The sequence below is a fragment of the Manis javanica genome, chromosome 11, assembly GCF_040802235.1.
Source record: "Manis javanica isolate MJ-LG chromosome 11, MJ_LKY, whole genome shotgun sequence".
Lineage (NCBI taxonomy): Eukaryota > Metazoa > Chordata > Mammalia > Pholidota > Manidae > Manis > Manis javanica.
Genome location: NC_133166.1, coordinates 10,610,179 through 10,626,419, shown reverse-complemented (window position 1 = coordinate 10,626,419; position 16,241 = coordinate 10,610,179). Strand labels below are relative to the sequence as shown.

Below are 16,241 nucleotides of genomic sequence, written 5' to 3'. Positions count from 1 at the left end.
AATCTTACTGTTATCATTTTAGTGACACAGTTACCATTTTCTGACAGAAATGTAATAGTTAATTCTTAGGGGAAAGAACAGTAAGCCCATACATTAACTACAATAGTAACTGTCTCTAGAATAAGATCCATTTGGAAAGTCTCACTTCATTTCTAAAGAAGTGACATCTTGGGGTAGATCTACTTGGTATCTTCCTCCTGTGTGTATCTCCTTGCAAATCAGATCCCTGTTACCAGAAACCTTGTTGGCAATATCCAAATTAGGCATCCACTGGATGTCATTAACTAAAACATTAAAAATTAAAGCATTTGCTTGAAAACATAATTATTTCAGGTATTTTGATACTCAGCATACATTTTCAATGGTTATACAAACCACTAATCCAAATACAAATTCCAACTTCTACATATCAAAACATTCACAATTTTTTAAAGTGTTTCTGCAATTAAAATTAGGCAGGGTCTACATCCAGTACATAACACACAAATACCCACACTGTAGCTAACAAGAGATATAATGGATGCTTAACAAAAACAGGTCTTGATTTTGTTATAGAGAATGTATGACAAATGGTGATTAGAATATGGTGTCCTAGTAATTAGCTGGGAAATATATGGATAAAAAAGTACAGTCATTATACCAGTAACATGAATATTGCATTTCAGTGAAACATGTCACAACGTCAATGACCAACGATGAAAAATTAAGTACTATAGAAAAAAAGAAAATTATTTGTCTCAAAAAACAAGACTAAAGATCATGAAATCCGACAAAAATGTTTTTTTTAAGTTAAGAATTTACAAATTTAAAATTTGTGTTTTGGTATTCTTTAATCACTGTGAATGTTTTAAGTGTTCTATACCCTCTTTAAATGGAGTTAAAGGCTACATTCGCAGCTCTGGATTGCCTCCTCCATGGCTGTAAGAGAGGATTAAATTAGGTAACAGGTGCCTGACAAACTGAAGTCCTTCAAATACAAGGGCTGCTATTCTTCTACCTTGACCATTGGAGGCCTGAAATTAAATGAAAATCCTGTTTATTTTTACAAACTTGTTTCAAGTTTGGCAACTCTTTTCACACTAGGTACACTGGTTAACACTATTATCCACTGATACCTATAAACAAAGCATAAAGATCTTTCTTAAATATCTAGTATAAATTAGAACATAATTCATGGATTATAATAATCACTCCCTAATATGGAAAGTCCTTGCCTATAGAAAAAAAAGTCCTGAACATATTTTTGATAAATATTAACATTTAAAAATGAAATTATTTTCATTAAGTTCAACTAATTAGGTCATAGTTTTTCAGGGCAGTAAAAGGTGCAACAGAACTAAGCCTTCATGAGAAGGAAAAGTTCCCCAAAGAAAAAAGTAACTCTATAATAAAGTCTAAAGTTCACAGTGTCAAGACCCAGAAATATCTGTGAAAGCCTTTTCAATTTTCCTGAATCATGTTAAAATGTGTGTGAGAAGGTGTTTAGAAAAACCACTACTGGTAAGACTTTACAAACTTATTTCTTTAGTGAGAACTGGTTACACTGACATTTTACACAGTAGAAGGAAAATCACTGTCCTTTTAAACCTCTTAAAAAAATAGTGGCTCCCTACAGGGATTTTTTTTTTAATCAAACATTACCACAAATATTTAAATTCTAAACATTTAAAGTGGGAGCTTATAAACACAGCAGTGGTGGAGAAAAAGAACTAGGAATGTGAGATCATCCTCCAAACCTAATTCCAGTTAGCATCTGCAGTAGCTACTACTACAAAAGAAAAGGCTAACAGTTATAAAACCATAAGCAAATATCACCCAACCTTACCTAGCCTATTTTCTGCCCTTTTTGGCAGTGTGTTAAAAGAACAACTGCTACCTTTTAAATAAGACAAAAACATTTACAAGGAATTTTAAAAGCTATATCTACTGTTATAGTCATTTCGAAGTAAGGGAAGAGGAAAAAAATAGTTCACACTGTTACAAGTAGTTTCTTCACTTACCCCATGATCAAAAAAGAAAAATAAAAAAACAACTAACAGTGTTAGGGCAAACCATAAGGGTAGAGAGCAACCCAACTAGTCATTTAGGAGAAGTAAACAGTAGAAACATCTACTCCAGTATCAGATAATCATAAAATCACTTAGGGCCTTACAGTGCATTTTAAAGAATTTCCCATTTATAAAAGTGTCACCAGTTAAAGATACTATGCATTCTCTAAACTATCAGGCAAGGAGCCAGAGTTAAAAAGCAGTGTGCATGACCTGTGCATCACAGAGAAGAACCAAGTAGTTATGGTTTCTTTTTACAAACTCTTACACAGCAAAAAACAAGTCACAATGAATAATGGGTTTGTCTATAGCAATAACTTGTTCTAACAGTTCTTCATGAGCAAAGTTATCTTGGAAGAATTCACATTTTGTACTTTTTTTTTTTTTTTAAGTGCAAACCTTAAGGCCAAAGTCCAAATGAGGAATTAAAACAGGACTCCTGTCAGTGAATTCCCTTTCAGGACATGCTCACTCTTGCTTCAAACAGTAAAGAAAAGTACGTAGAATGAAAGTCACTTAGGCTAATGTGTCCAGCAGCCATTTAAGAAAGGAACTTCTTACTGTGCCTATTTCCCTATTTTTCCCTGAGAAATTTCAGGTCACTCCACTGAGTCAAAGCTTGAGTAATCAACTGAGAGCTTCGTACCTTGAGGTAAAGGAGTGGAAAGAAAAGGGAAGACATTACAAGTGGCTTCAAGGTTTGGAAAAAGTTGGGAGGAGTTAGCTCTAGTTAACTGTGTTGTAAGTTAGTGAATGGAGTAATATGCCATATAAACAGATTGCGCCCCAAAAGAGAACCAGCATAAATTCAAACGGAGCCCCAACTCAAGCATCATCACTTAACCAGTTTTTAAAGAGATGTTATTTGTAGGTTTGATTATTAAGCCATTTTTTATTCCAATAGTCTACGCTTCACATCCAAGCTTCTAAATTCAAACTGCCACGAACTAATACCAGAATCAGCAAACCCTTTTCCATATCCCCATTTAAAAAAAGGTGGGCGGGGGGGAGGTGAAGGGGTTGCCAAACATTCACAAGTTATCCCAGTCAAAAGCATGAAATACAATGATTAAATTCCACCACAGGTAATTAAAAATGCCAAGTCTCCACAAAGCTTCCCTACACCAAACGGAATCCCTTTACTTTCACTCCCACGAAGAAAGTAATGTGAGATAAAGGTCGGGTATTGAGTAAGACATTTAAAATAAAATGAGACGAGGGGACTTAACGGAAGCTAGACGCAAAGAAAGGTAACCCCAGTGGGCGACGAATGGCGGAAGAGAAACCCGAGAAGTGAAGGGACATTAGAGGCTGGCGGAGCAAAGAAGTGGGAATCACTTCAAGGGAGGCAGCCCTCGGGGATGCGGAGACAGCGATCCCGGTTTACGGAATCCCGGTTTAGGCGTTTACGGAAACCCGAAGTCGGCTAATGGGGAAACAATGAGACGGCGAGCCCGGCGACGCTCAAGGGAGGGCGACGAGCAGCTTGGGATGGGCAGGACGAAGAGCAGAGGCTGCAGCAGGCAGGGAGGCAGGGAGGCAGGGAGGCGAGCACCCAGGGGGAGGCAAGTCGGTCGGGGTGAGGGGGGACCGCGGCGCCCCGGCAGGGAAGCCAGGGACCCCCGGAGGGGAGTGGCTTGTCAGGGATTCAGACAGGGGACGGAAGCCGTGAAGGCAGGTGTGATGGAAGCCAAGGCACACACCTCGGACAAGCAGAGGACCCGCCGCGCCAGACTAGACGCAGGGAGGCAAGAGCAGCTGAAGGAGGGAAGAAAAGAGATGGGCAAGAGGACGCGGGTTGCGGGGCCGCAGTCAGCTTCACTCACAGTCCAGGTGCTTTTTCTTGGGCCCCATGATCTCGTGGGTCGTGGCCTTGCATACTGTCTTGGATACGGCGGAGCCGGTGACACTGTGCTGGGCGGCGGTGATTCGGTCCGTCAGGCTCTGGCCGGACATCTCTGCGGCTCCTCCGCCACCCCTCCCGCGCGGCAGCCGGCGGGGACTGGGACCCCCAAGCGCCGGAGGACCCCCACCCCCCACCGCACCCCCTACCCCCACCGGCCCCTTCTCCGCCTGCCGGCCTGGGGCGGGGCTCAAGGCCGCGCGCTGCCACCCAGCCCGGAGAGAACCGGCTCGTGTCACCCGCGGGGTCAGGCCCAGTGTCGGGCACTCCCCTGCCCCCGCCTCAGCTCAGCCCACCCCTTCCCTGGTCAGCTGGAGCCGGGCAGGGCAGGAGGGACAGGCAGCTGCAGGAAAATGGCGGCGCCAGGCTCCTCCTCGGAGCTTTCCGGGCTGCCCTGGTCACGTGACTCGGGCACCGCCCCTCCTCCTCCCCCCGCCCCTTTTCCCTTCCCTTCCCTCTTCGACGCCCGCCCTCCCGTCGCTCCGCGAGGAAAGAGCGGGGTGGCGCCGCGCGTTCCGTGAAGGAACCCGCCCGGCGGGCGCAACAGGAGGCCCTCCCGCGGGGAGCGCGCGGCGGCCGCGTCACGTGACTCTCCCCGCCAACAGGTCGCCTGAGGCTGGGCGCGCCGGGTCACAGAGGCGGGGGACGGGGCGGCGCGCCGACGGCTGGCCGGGGAGGGGGTCAGGTTCCTCCCTTCTCGCACCGCACCCCACCCCGAGGGTGTACCAGTGGCTGCGGTTGAAACCGAAGGCTGGACCAAGAGGAGGTGCAGCTACCTTCACAGCTTCCCCCTGAGGGGAAGCTTCCCGTGCACCCCAGCCTTTCCCAGCGGAGGTGTTTAGCGACGCCCCCAGACCCAATCCCCCTGCATTTTAGGAAAAGGAAAGGCTTCAGTCGGCGCGTTTTCTGAGTCTGCCAGGTGGCCTCTCCCTGCTGTGGATCTGTTCACTTAGCCCAGAAGGGTTTGCCTTTTCTCCCCTCTTCTTGAGAGGCTTGGAAACGTCACCTGTTTTTGTTTATCGCTTCTCTGAAAACGCGACACAGTGCTGCCATTCTAAATTTAGATACTTACCGGTCAGTATTCTTTCTCCAGGGTGTCAAATAGGACAGGAAACACATAGCTTCACTGGAATTTGAAAAGGGAAGTAGTAGGATGATGTCAACAGAGATTAGCTTGACCCTACCAGGCTGGCTGCTGTGGTGATTAAAGGTCCAGGACCATAGAAGGAAGTGAGAGGGGTGGTAAACGGAGAAGTCCCATTCGAAGAATGGAGACATCACTACCAGCCATCTCCCCTGGTGCAGTCTTTTTTCTCTTGCTCTTTTCTCTTGGGTAAACCAGATTTTTCAGAGAAAAAAGACATCAACACTGCCTTGTGGGCATTTTAGAGCAATTTTTCTATCCTGTGAATCTATTCTATGAGATACAGATCTATTAACAAAGCCTTTTACAGTATTAGGGTCTCACATTTAACCCAGGTTTAGGGATAAATTTAAAAATCTCTAAGGATGTTAAATTTCCATGATTGTCCTGTGTTATCTTGCTAGTTTCAAATGAAATGCTAACATACTCAGAAAGTCTGTGTGTACCATCTGCCGGCCAAATCCAAAATACTGTGCTTCAATCTCATGACTCTTAAAAGATGCAAAGCTGATAGTTAACATTTTATGTATCATATCACGAATTCTGTGATATCTCCCCATTCCCTTTCTCTGTTTTTCACTTCAGATGTTGGAATTATGCAGTACCATGCTTTTGCTAAGGACATACAGTTCTTAAACCAATAGACATCATTTTTGTCAAGCCAGCCCCCAATTTTACAAAACTGTTTTGACTTCCTTCAGTACATCTGCAACCCATCTGTTTGTTTGGTGCCCAGTTTGCGGCCCCATGTCCATCAGGCAACAGATTACCCCAAGACATGTTGTCAGCCATCGTTGCTACTCTTCTGTGAGTTCCACTGAATAAGTTACCACTTGGTCTGAGCCTCTGTACTGAGAAACCATCTGCTGAAGTCAACGTGACCATGGCGTTTAGCTATCATTAGTTAAATATTTCATCCTTAGGGAAAATGTAAAATTATTCCTAAGTAAGCAGCAGGAAACTTATCTTTTGCACAATTGAATGACATTCTAGAAAGTATTTTAATTGTCACTTTTACCAAAAAGGTTCTTACAACACTTTAATTCAAATAACTGTGGACATGTTCACCTTAGTAATAAACTAGCTTCTATTAGAAATATCACAGTACTTTTTTTCTGAGGGAATATTTTAGAAGTTTTTAAATATGTAAACAATGATCATTGTTAGAGGTTTATGTAAAATTGTGAACTAAAAGATATGAATAAATTTTGGAAGACGAATGGGCAAACTAAGGATAGGAATTACTGACCTGCCCTATCTTATATGCCTAAATTTTCTGTGTTTTTCTTCATTTGTTCAATACCTTTACGTGAAGTCCCACAAATGCTCCAAACTCACTATGGCCAAAACTGACTTTTCTTATCCTTGCTAACTCCACTTCCTTGATCCATACAGGTCTCCTTATTTGTTCTTTGTTCCCTTTAATGACCTTACCACCTACCCAAAAATCTAAGTCTGAGAACTGATTCATTTTTAGTCCTCCTTCTCTCTTCATTTCCCTCACCTAGTGTAATCCAGTTATATCCCTCAAACCTATCTTCTCTCATTCAATGAGATAAGTTTCCTGCTGCTTCTACTGCCTTTGTTCCAGCCTTTATTATCTCTTTTCCACATAAAACATTCTAATAATGTAGTTGATTTCTCTGTCTCTCATACCTCACCCTTCAGTCCAGATCTTCCTGAACTTAAAATGTGATTATCTTTTCTTTGCCATTAAACCCTTAAGTAGCACCCCCAGAACTACTCTAGAGGTAAAATTCAGAACTCTCAGCTTGGCGTGCAAGGCCCTTCATGATCTAATCCCTACCTCACTACTGCTTCTTGAGTTTTCTTTCTCCCCTGTCCCCACGTGTACTCTAGCCAGTATCACACTGGCCATTCCTGGATGTGCCATGCTGTTTCACATCCCAACAGGTAGTCAGTGGTTTATTTTTGTTACTCATCTAGTATCTTATATATCCTTCTGCTATCTAGTTATTTTAGTAATTGTTTTATTGCACAAGCTTGTGGGGCATAGGTTACCTTCTTGCTATGATTGCAGCTGAGGCATCTTAGATGCAGTAGGATGCTGGTTAAGAGAATGAATCAATACACTTTGAAGTCACCCATTTGGAACCACCACTCCAAACCTCCCATTTGATAAAAATCTGCCCACTGTTTCACATAGCTGTCCATCCTGTCATCCTTACTTCAGTACTTTATTAATTCACTCTTTCAAAAAAAAATGTACTGAACACCTACTTTGTGTCAGTCACTGTTCTAGGTGCTGAATACTGTTCTAGAAGTGAGCCCATCAGTCCTTTGGGAACTAATAAACTCAACTCTGATCATCAACTTGAAGGCCTATATACTCTACAAATTACCAGAAACAAAAGCAGAAGGAGAAACTTCAATACCACATGATACTCCCTAGGCTCCCAAATTAAAAAGTATGTTGTAGAGAGGCAATGGGGTACAGGGTTAGGGAGGAACAGTTTTCAGAATGCCTTCTATGGGCTTGGAACACCTCAAACTTTTAAAATTCTCATTACTATAACTCTAAAGTATTGTGCCCATTTAATACAAGGGAAAAAACAAGTGTTAGACATTAAATACTTATATAATTTTTCTCTATTGTTTAAAAAAAGCCTAAATAGTTCTTGAATCTCAGATACTAAAGTAGCAGAAGCAAGATGTAAAAACTCAGTGTCTTTGTCACTTTATCTAAACACTTTAGCGAAGACTTGAAGTGACTACCAATATAGATTAAATTCACTCAATAAATACTTCTTGCTTTCATATGCTATGCTAGGCATTGCTAGGTGCTAAGATATAATAATGAGTAAAACAAACATGGTCTCTGTTCTCAGAGTTCTTACAATACTTTAAATGGCAACAGGAGAAAATAAGGGGGATAAGAAAATATGCTACACCTGAAGAATCTTGATGTCTCTGACTTAAAAGTAAGAAAGTGACAGGAAGAATATGGAAGAAAGGATTGACCAAAATTTTACCCCTTACTTCTTGACATACACCCATTCCCAAGTCCAAGGAATCTACCAGTATATCAGTCAAACCTATTCCCACTCTTAGACATTGGTGTCATCTAAATTATCATCTTTTGGCATTCTGTTAGCTAAGCCAGTATGAACACTTTGTCAATCCATTCGTCCCTCACCTTTCTGTTTATACTTCCTGATGCTGCCAAATAAGTTAAAGATCAAAATCTTATATAATCTTACAAAAAGGTAAGAACTTTTCTTTGAATGTAGTAAGCTCTTTTGCTAGAACCTCCCAGCAAGTACTCCACTTCCAGGTGTGGAACTCTTATCCAGGCTTTCAGCACACACAGTTGGGTTAATAACATGTAACTTTGTTGGTTATTTACACTTTGCTAAGCATTATTTAAGTTAAACTCTAAAACAGCCTCATGATCTTAAGTAGCAGAGATAGCTTTATGTTCACCAAGTCTGTTTCCTTTTCTTCTGAGCACACACGCTGTATTTCCCAGCCTCCTTTGTAATTAGTTGGTGTCATATGACTGATTTCTGTCCAATAGTATGTAGACAGAAGTGATGAAAGCCACTTCAGGTTTGACCCACAAAACCTCTAAAACCTCCTACACGGTTTCCATTCTTTTTCTTTCCCTACCTGCCAGCTCAATTAAGACTTCAAGGAATTAGAGGAAGTCAGAACCACAAAATGGAAGAAGCCTAGGGCCCCAAGTTAATTCTTGGAGGAATACTGTCCAGGAGAACTGCATGACCAGAACATCTATGTTGAATTTTACTTCTTAAATTGAATTATGCCTCTGAAACTTTGATACTGTGTGTTACAATAATTACCTGCCTGCCTAACACACTTCTCTATTTTACTGATGAAGAAATTGAGGCTTAGGGAAAGTTAAGTAACTAGCTTAAACTTTCTCAGCTAGTACATCTGTAGGGAGCCAAGCTTGTATCTCAGGTCTGTCTGACTTTAGAGCCTGGGGTTTCACTACTCAAGTTTCTCGTGATACTATTACATGTACTTCTAAAATGTTCATCAAAGTTCCATGTGGCCTTTGATCCATACTGCTTCACCTCACATGCTGAAAAGACTGTAACAATCAGGGTGACTTTCCCATTCTTTCATATGAGGCTCTCTTACTATCCTTTACTCCAGCCACACTTTCCTTTCTTTCAAGTGTATTAATCTTACAATTTCAATATGACTTATACTATATTTGGACCTTTTATACCTGTTGAAAGATGATGTGTAGATTAGTTGTTAAATACAATCCTTTCCTTAAAAGGGAAGATTAACCAAACCTTGACCCTGAGTCATCATCAAAAACTCTCTAATTACCAAGCAGAATAAAAATAGGATACTTGAGCTGTTAAGCTATCTGAGGTCCATTCTTCCCTGTAATCTAAAGAGGCCGAATCAAGTTAAAATATATGAGAACATGCAACACTGAACTAAAATAAAATCAGAATTTTAATGTTAATGTTAAAATTAGAATATTGAATTTTGGCAAGTATCCATAAAATGGAGGAGATTTTTTAAGTCATTTGAGGCAATGGGAGAAGTACCAGATTTTGGAGTAAGATACACTTATTCAAAACTCTGGACAAGTTTTTCAATTCTCTCATATATAAAACAGGGATAACAGTATATATCTTACAGATATCTTGGCAGGATTAAAATAATTTACATGAAAAATAAATATAATGCTTGATACACAGTTTTCACTCAGTAAATAAAATCATTCAACAAACATTTACTCAAAATTTACTATGGACAAAGCACTCTGCTAGATTCTCAGATACAGAGATCAATTAGACAAAATATTAACACAATGTATTAATATGATGGAGGTATACATAGAGTACTATAAGAGTGGGGAGAAAGGACACCTACTTCCTCCTGGAGGAATCAATGAAGATTTGTGAGGGGCAATGATACATAAGCTGAGTCTCAAAGTATGATTAGGAATTGTGGGGGAATCAGGGGGCAGTTATTCTAGGCTGAAGAAAACCACGTATGCAAAAGAAGGAGCCATTTAAGGATGCAAATAATTTTATCTGGCTGAAACAGTATATGCAGGATTTTTTTATTCATTCAATCAACAAGTAGTTTTTGAGCACCAATATATGCTAGATAGAGTTCTAGGTCCTGAAAACATGACAGTGAACAGAATAGAAAAGTTTTCTGCTTTCTTGAATGGTTGTATATTCAAATGGGGCATAGAACAAATAAATATGAAACAAATGCAGGGAGTTACAAGTGTTACAAAGAAAAACTGTGCAGATAAAAGAATAGAGAATGCCACGGGAAGAGAACTTTGAATTGGATGACAAGAGAAAGCCTTTATGCGGAGGTGTCATGTGACTTCAGTGGACTGTGAGAGTCAGCAACACAAATATTGGGGAGAAGATCATTTTGCACAAAAGAAACAATAAGTACAATGGCTCTCAGGCAGGAACAAGATTGACTTGTTTGAGAACAGCAAAGGCCAGTATAGCCAGAGGAAGAGTTTTCATTTCCTAAGAGAAAGAAACTTAGGAAATGATCTCAGAGATATGGCCAAATCATAAAGGGCCTTGTAAGGCATGTTGAAAAGTCTAGGTAATATCCATAGGTAGATGTCCCATGAGAATGGACCACTAGCCCTAGATCCTTCGAACAGCTGATGACTGCATGAAGTAAGCTGTTTCCAACCAAGGCCTCTGGAGCCATGGTTTTCTTTGTATACATACCCACCTGGCTTTACATCTTGGCTATTTTCTTCCCCTTCTTCTAGATTATTAATGGACATTCTTGTTTTTTACTCACAGTAAACTAAAATGATCAACTGTACCATTCCATGATATGCAACATGCACTATATAAGCTCATATTGTTTTAATACCAGCTTGTTTAGACCCGTATGTTATAAGACCACAAATAAACTGACTTAACTGTTACTCTGTATTCTTGACAATTACCAGATATAGGCCTGATTTACAGTTGTTTAATAGAAGATTAAAAAACAATAATCTCATAAAAGTACTCATACTTGTTCATAACACTTAGCCAAAATTAAAGGAAAAAAGAAACTTGATTATATAAGGAAGTTAGGTTACATACTTTCATTGTCCAGTTTTCAAAATCTAGGAATATGGCCCTAAAATGTCTTGCAAACTCTAATAATTTTTGTCTTAGTGTCTATTCGCATTGCAGTTACCAGATATATGATCTTCAGAGTCTTAAAAGTTCCTGCACAGCCACTGCTACAGTTACAGTAGATGATTTACAAGTGATAGTTCAACAAAAAGAACAAGAAGGCCTGATGCTTATGGAGGTCAAAAGGACTACCATGAAAAACTCAGTACATAACTGCAACTCATTAAATAGCAGTGCAGATCTGGATTGATCATGTCCCCAGAAATTTAATGGTCTTCCTTCCAGTTTAGGCTGAAGGTTAACCAAAAAAAGGGGGACTGAGAAATGAAGCAAAAACTATAATGATTTGCAAAATAAAATGAAACAAAACTAAAATGATCAACTGTACTATTTCACAATATGCAACACAAATCTATATAAGCTCTTACTGTATTAATACCAGCTTGCTTAGAACCATGTAAGACCACGGGTAAACTTATTTAACAGTGACTCTGCACAGACTCACTGTTCTAGTAATTCACTTAGTTTACAAATTCTAACCAATCCCTGCCCAAGCTAATAACATCCAGCATAAAACACCCTATGATTAATACCAACCCCCTCACAAATCCTGTATCTTTCCCTAACAACCCCGTTTGAGACATTACTGGGACTCTGTTACTGTGATACTTCCCCTTATCAGCAGTTTTAACAAATCCAATTTTTTATGATCAACAGGTTTTGTCATGATTTTTATAAAGAGTGTGGCACCCTGAATCATACCCCTTCATCCCCCACAAAGATGCCCCTCCTAATCTCCAGAACCTTTAAATTTGTTATCTTACACGGTAAAAGGGATGTCGCAGATATGATTAAACTAAGAATGGGGGCATTATTCTGGATTGTCTGAATGAGTCACATGTAATCACAGGGTTCTTGTAGAGGAAAACAGGAGGTCAGAGGGAAGAGAAGGCTGTGTGAAATAGACTGGAGTGCTGTGACCACAGGCTAAGGAATGTCAGCCACTTCTAATGAGCCAGAAAAATTAAGGAATAGATTCTCCCTGGAACCTCTCTATATGGCACCAGCCCTATGGACACCTTGATTTTAGCTCCATAAAAATGATCTTAGACTTGTCACTTTTGGGGGTTGCAGGTCTAAAATAAGAACAAAATAAGCTTCTATTGTGTTGTCACTAAGTTTGCGGTAATTTTACAAAAATTTTGCACCAAAGTTAATCAGCAATATGAAACTAATACAGAGAGGTTTGCCAGGAATTTGGAGTTTATTCTGAGTGAGATGAGAGGTCATTGGATGTTTTGAACAGAGAAATGATGTGACATTAAAAAAACATATTTTAATGTACATTCTTATTGCCATGCGGAGAATGGGATTTAAAGCACCATAAACAGGGGGACCAGTTAGGGAGGAATTGATGTAGATCAGAAAAGCTTTTAATGATAGTAACCTGGACTAGATTGGAAGGTAGGGAAATGAGAAGAAGTAGATAGATTTAGATATATTTTTAATGTAGAATCAATAGAATTTGCTAGTGAATTGAAAGGTGGGGAGTAGAACCTGGGGACAGTGACTTAAGAGAGACTGTACAAGGTTGACTCCTGTGATTTTGACCTGAGCAACTAGGTGAATGCAGAACAGGAGCAGATGAAGTTGGAAGGAAGATAGTGGCTGGGTCTCGAAGAACCTTGTATGCCATGTTAAGGAGTCTGGATGTATCCTGAAGGCACGGGAATGAACTGAAAGATTCTAAGTACAGGAATGTCATGGAGGACTAAGTGATCTTAGTGGTCACTTTCATTTTTCAAAATTCAATTAATATACTAAATGATGTACCAGACACATAAACCACTCTTCCATCTCTTGCCTCATTCCTCTATCTGTGTAATGCTTTGGTCTTAAATTTAATTAAAGCTTATTATGAGATAAGTTATCAACAAAGTTCTGAACAGCTAAGTTTTACATTTTATGGTCTGCATTAGGCCTGATTTACAGTTGTCTGTTAGAAGATTAGAAATAAAAACTCATAAAAATACTTGTTCTTGTTCATAACACTTAACCCTAGGGCAGATCGAGGTAAAACTGGCTGGTGATTAGAGGGCATTGTGGGAGTGGCATTAGAGAAGGGAAGAAGGCTATAGATTCCAGAGACTGGAGGTGAAATGCATAGGACTTGATAAAGAGATGGCATGAAATAGATAAGGGAGAACACAAAGTCTAAGCTGATTCCTAGGCTTCCGATGGGGGTTATCTGGATATGCCTTGATTCTGTTCACTCAAAAGGAGAATCCTGGAGGGCAAGAAAGTTGGGAAGATGGCAGGGAGAGAATGATGGATTCAGTTTGGACATAATTGACCTTTTTTTAATTAATAAAATTTATATTTCAAGAGCAGTTTTAGGTTCACAGCACAATTGAGTGGAAAGTAAAGAGCATTCCCACACATGCACACCCTCTGCCATTACCAGTATCCACAGTGATATATCAGTTACAGTCAATGAACCTATTAACAGACTATTATCACCCAAAGTCCCTAGTTTACATTAGGGTCCCTCTGGGTTTTGTGCATTTTATGGGTTTGGACACATGTGTAATGACATGTATCCACCATTGTAGGATCATACAGAGCATTTTTACTGCCCTAAAAATCCTCTGTGCATTTCCTGTTCTTCCTTCCTTTCCCCATCCATGGTAACCACTGTTCTTTTACTGTTCCTGTAATTTTATCTTCTCCAGAATGTCTTATAGTTGGAATCATACAGTATGTAGCCTTTTCAGATTGGTGTCTTTCACTTAGCAATATTCATGTAAGGTTCCTTCCTCTTTGTCTTTTATAGCTTGATAGCTCATTTTTTTATTGCACTGAATAATATCCCATTGTCTGGATATATCATGGTGTATTTATCCATTCACCTACTGAAGGACATCTTACTTGCTTCCAAATTCTGGTAATTATGAATATAGCTGCTGTAGCCATTCACATGCAGGTTTTTGTGCAGACACAAGTTTTCTGTGCCTTGAGGTAAATAACCAAGGAGCACAATTGTTGAATCATATATTAAGAGTATGTTGAGTTTTGTAAGAAACTGCTGACAGTCTTCCAAAGTGGCTGTACCTGCCATTTTGAATTTCCATCAGCAATGGATGAGAGTTCCTGTTACTCCACATTCTCACCAGGATTTGGTGTTTTCCATATTCCAGATATTTACCACTTTAATAGGTATGTAGATGTATCTCGCTGCTTTACTTGCAATTCCCTGATAATATATGATATTGAGCATCATTTTATAAGTTTACTGGTCATCTGTATATGTTCTTTGGTAGAGTATCTATTCAGGTCTTTTGCCCATTTTTTAATTGGATTGTTTGTTTTCTTACTGTTAAATTATAAGAGTTCCTTGTATACTTATGTCCTTTGTCAGATGTGTCTTTTGCAAATATTTTCTCCCAGTCTGTGGCTTGTCTTCTCTATCTCTTGACATTGTCTTTTGCAGGGTAGAAATTTTGTATTTAATCAAGTTCTGCTTATCAATTCTTTTTTTTCATGTATCATGCTTTTGGTATTTGTATGTAAAAAGTCATTGCCATACCAAAGGTCATCTAGATTTTCTCCTATGTTATCTACTAGGAGTTTTATAGTTTAGCATTTTATATTTAGGTTTATGATCCATTTTGAGTTAATTTTTGTAAAAGGTGTAATGTCTTTGTGTAGATTCTTTTTTTTTTGCATGCGTGAATGTCCAGTTATTCCATCCCCATTTGTACAGAAGACTGTCTTTGCACCATTGTATTGCCTTTGTTCATTTGTCAAAGGTAAGTTAACTTTATTTATGTGAGTCTGTTCCTGACATCTCCATTCTGTCCTATTGATCTGTTTGTCTATCCTTTTGCAATACTACGTTGTCCTGATTACTGTCCCTTTATAGAAAGTCTTGAAGTAGGATAGTGTCAGTCCCCCAACTGTGTTTTTCTTCAAGATCAAGGTGGCTCTTCTGGGTCTTTTGCTTCTCTGCATAAACTTTAGAATCAGTTTGTCAATGTCCACAAAATAACTTGTTGGAATTTTGAATGGGGCTGCACTGAATCTGTAGACAAAGTTAGGAAGAACTGAAATCTTAGCAAGATTGAGTCTTCCTGTCCACAAACATGGAATATCTATGTAATTTTTAAAAAATATCTTTCATTGGAGTTTTGTAGTTTTCCTTATATAGATCTTGTAAATATTGTTAGATTTATACCTAAGTATTTCACTTTTTTGAATAGTAATATAAATGATAATGTGTTTTTAATTTTAAATCCCACTTGTTCATTGCTGGAATGTAGGAAAGTGGTTGACTTTTGAATATTGACCTTATATTCTGACTTACTACAATCACTTATTAGTTCCAGGAGGGGTTTTTTGTCTGTTCTTTCAGATTTTCTAGACAACTGTGTCATCTGTGCACCAAGACAGTCTTACTTCTTCCTTCCCAGACTACACCTTTTTTCTTTTCTTATCTTATTTCATTATGTAGGTTGGTTTTTTTCTCTCTACACTTTGAATATTTCACTACAGTCTCTTCTTGCTTGCATGGTCTGATATAATTCTCATCTTCTCCTCTATAAGTAGAGTGTTCTTTCCTCTGGTTTCTTTCAAGATTATTTTTTATCTTTGATTTTCTGAAGTTTGCATATGATAAGCTTTGGTGTCATTTTTGTTGTTGTTTGTTTGTTTTACAGATATGCTTGGTGTTTTCTGAGCATCTTGGGTCTCATCTTTGGTGTCTAACATTAACTTGGGAGAAATTCTCAGTCATAATTGTTTCAAATATTGCCTCTTTTCCTTTCTATCTTTCCTTCTGATATTCCCATTATGTATATGTTACACCCTTTGTGGTTGTCCCACAGTCCCAAAGTCTGTTTTGTTCTTTTAGTCTTTTTTCTCTTCGTTTTTCAGTTATGGAAGTTTTTATTGTCATATCCTCAAGCTTAGAGTCCAGTCACGGACTTTTCCTTAGCCATGTCCAGTCTACCAAGGAGCCTGTC

The 16,241-nt window shown here is 39.3% G+C and overlaps 1 protein-coding gene across 16 annotated transcripts in view; it reads right to left on the bottom strand.

Moving 5' to 3' along the window:
- Window positions 1-5,042, bottom strand: part of PICALM (phosphatidylinositol binding clathrin assembly protein) — a 107,247-nt gene extending 102,205 nt beyond the window's left edge. For 4 of the 16 annotated variants that reach the window (XM_073215925.1, XM_017661973.3, XM_017661974.3 and 1 more), the window contains exon 1: window positions 3,875-4,354. In XM_073215925.1, coding sequence (XP_073072026.1) covers window positions 3,875-4,004 — 130 coding nt within the window. In that variant the 5' untranslated portion in view covers window positions 4,005-4,354. Of the gene's footprint in view, window positions 1-3,874; window positions 4,360-5,023 lie in introns of those variants that run through there. The other 12 variants (XM_073215921.1, XM_073215922.1, XM_017661976.3 and 9 more) reach the window with 8 other exon arrangements.
- Window positions 5,043-16,241: the final 11,199 nt, after the last annotated feature.